This window comes from Microtus ochrogaster, chromosome 2 (assembly GCF_000317375.1).
Source record: "Microtus ochrogaster isolate Prairie Vole_2 chromosome 2, MicOch1.0, whole genome shotgun sequence".
Taxonomy (NCBI): Eukaryota; Metazoa; Chordata; class Mammalia; order Rodentia; family Cricetidae; genus Microtus; species Microtus ochrogaster.
Window position 1 is genome coordinate 16382506 of NC_022010.1, and position 2454 is coordinate 16384959.

At 45.8% G+C, this 2454-nt stretch overlaps 1 protein-coding gene across 1 annotated transcript in view; it reads right to left on the reverse strand.

Moving 5' to 3' along the window:
• The window catches only part of Hectd4 (HECT domain E3 ubiquitin protein ligase 4), a 198724-nt gene that overhangs the window by 20731 nt on the left and 175539 nt on the right, over window positions 1-2454 (reverse strand). Inside the window, exons 62-63 of the mRNA XM_013349655.2 lie at window positions 1466-1689; window positions 1221-1372 (exon numbers count right to left, since the gene is read on the reverse strand). Coding sequence (XP_013205109.1) covers window positions 1221-1372; window positions 1466-1689 — 376 coding nt within the window. The remainder of the gene's footprint in view (window positions 1-1220; window positions 1373-1465; window positions 1690-2454) is intronic.

Here is a 2454-nt window from a genome sequence, read left to right on the forward strand (position 1 = left end):
AACTCACAGAGATCCGCCTGCCTCTGCCTCCCGAGTGCTGGGATTAAAGGCGTGCGCCACCATCGCCCGACCAAGACTAGTATTAAAACAGAAATATCAGGGGACTCACACTGTGCAGAGTACCCACATTTCCATATGAATATATTCACTAGCATGCCACAGACAGCTCTAGAAGGCTTCTAACATAATACAGCAGTCTCAGTGAAGGGGACCCTGAAGTAAGTTATTTTTCATTTATTCATTTATTTATGTAGTGCTGGCAACTGAACCCAGAGCCTAAGGCATACTAAGCAACTGCTCTACCACCAAGCTATATCCCTAGCCCTGTTTATTTACTTATTTATTTGAGATGACAGGATTTCAATATATAGCCTTAGCTGTCCTGGGGTTTGCTATGTGTAACAGGCTAGCCTCAGACTCACAGAGGTGGATTAAAGGTGTGTCCTCAGTCTTTTGGCTTTTTGTTTTGAGACAAATTAGTTCCTAAATTGAGGCAATTTAGGAACTCACTTTCTGGCCAAATAGGCCTTGAGTCTGTGGTCTTTTTGCCACAGCCTCTTCTGAATTTTACAGAGCTAGTGCCAGGACAGGCTCCAAAGCCACAGAGAAACCCTGTCTCGAAAAACCAAAAAAAAAAGAAAATGATACATACTGCAGGGCGGTGGTGATACACGCCTTTAATCCCAGCAGGAAGACAGAGGGAAGTGGATCTTTGTGAGTTTGAGGTCAGCCTGGTCTACAGAGCAAGTTCCAAGATAGCTAGGGCTGTTACACAGAGAAACCTTGTCTCGAAAAACCAAAAACAAAAAAAGAAAAAGAAAATGATACATGTATATAAATAAAAGGCCCTGGGTCCTGCACACATTGAATGGACACTCTGCTGCTGAGGTATGTACCCGGCCCCAGTCAGTCTTTCCCTACAAGCTTTTAGGAGGTCTCTAAAATGACTGCTTTATGTGTATGGATAAAGTCTGACTTATTTCAAAGTATACGCGTGTGATGTTTTCTCAAGGCACACTGTCTGCCTGACAGTTCACATGGCCCAGGAGGTGAGATAAAATGTTAACTTGCAGTAGATGAGGCTAAGGACTGACTGGACCTCAGCAGCAGAGCAGAAGATAGATGGCATGCCTGGCTGCTCCAGGGTGCCACAGTCTCTCAGACGCCTGCTGGAAGGCCACACCATAGCCACCCTCCTCCCAAGCTCCTTGGGTGTGCACCTGAGATTGCTGAGCACGGCTTTGTCCTTGGCAGGTGGCTTGGTGACAGGCCGCTTGGTGCTCACCACCTTCACAGGGTGCTGCTCCTTCCCGGCTTTGCTGTACTTGCTCTTATCCAGCTTGGGTTTGGGCACGCCATATTTCCTCAGGATCTGCAGAGCACACAAGTAGTGAGGGGGATTCTCAGGCCAGCTCAGAAGAGGAACCCAGGCTCAACACAGAGACTATGTGGAAAGAGTGGCTACCTGTGTGAGCTGGTCCTCCAGCACCTTCTTTGGAGGCCGGACGTTGGTGAAGAAGAGGTGCAGGAGGTTGCCTGGACTCTGGGAGTTGATCTGTTCTTTGCTAAGATAGATGTCAGAGACCCTAATTGGTTTCGCTGGTGTTAGGCTCAGTGTCTGCTCTGAGTGGGCACAGCTTTTAAATATTTCTGTCAGGACCTCTCTGGCCCCAGGCACCAATTTCTCACCTGTTACAAAATAAAAGGTCAAATAATTTTCATAAACATACTATGCCAGGATACACACCCTAGAAAAGCATCTTTCCTAGAAACTGTGGGTTTTTGTTTTCAGAGACAAGGTCTCATGTAGGAGAGGCTAGTTTTCAATTTCTGGGTTTTGTTTTTTTTGTTTTTTTTTTTTTTTTTTTGGTTTTTTGAGACAGGGTTTCTCTGTAGCTTTGGAGCCTGTCCTGGAACTAGCTCTTGTAGTCCAGGCTGGTCTCGAACTCACGGAGATCCACCTGTCTCTGCCTCCTGAGTGCTGGGATTAAAGGCCTGCGTCATCACTGCCCAGCAATTTCTGATTCTTTTGCCTGGCTAGCAACCACACATTTAAAATGTGTGTGCATCACGGAGGTGTGTGTACCACATCACATGTGTTGAGAACAACACTGTAGAGTAAGTCTCCTCTCTTCAACATTATATGGGCTTCAGGTTGGACTTGGGTAGCGAGGTTTTTACAGCAAATTCCTTCACTCATTGAGTCATCTCTGCCCACAATCACACACTTTTTTGTAGGTAGATAATAGACTAAATTAGGGGAAGTAGTTACTTGAGTCCTCATCCTTAATTACATACCCAGACTTCCTTGCAGTGAGGCGTAACCCTCTGAGCATGTCTTCTGGGTCAGGTTGCTGTGCTCTCTACAGTTGCTAGGAAACAATAAGCTTCCTTGCTTGCTCTGGACTCTTTTTTTTTTTTTTTTTTTGGTTTTTCGAGACAGGGTTTCTCTGT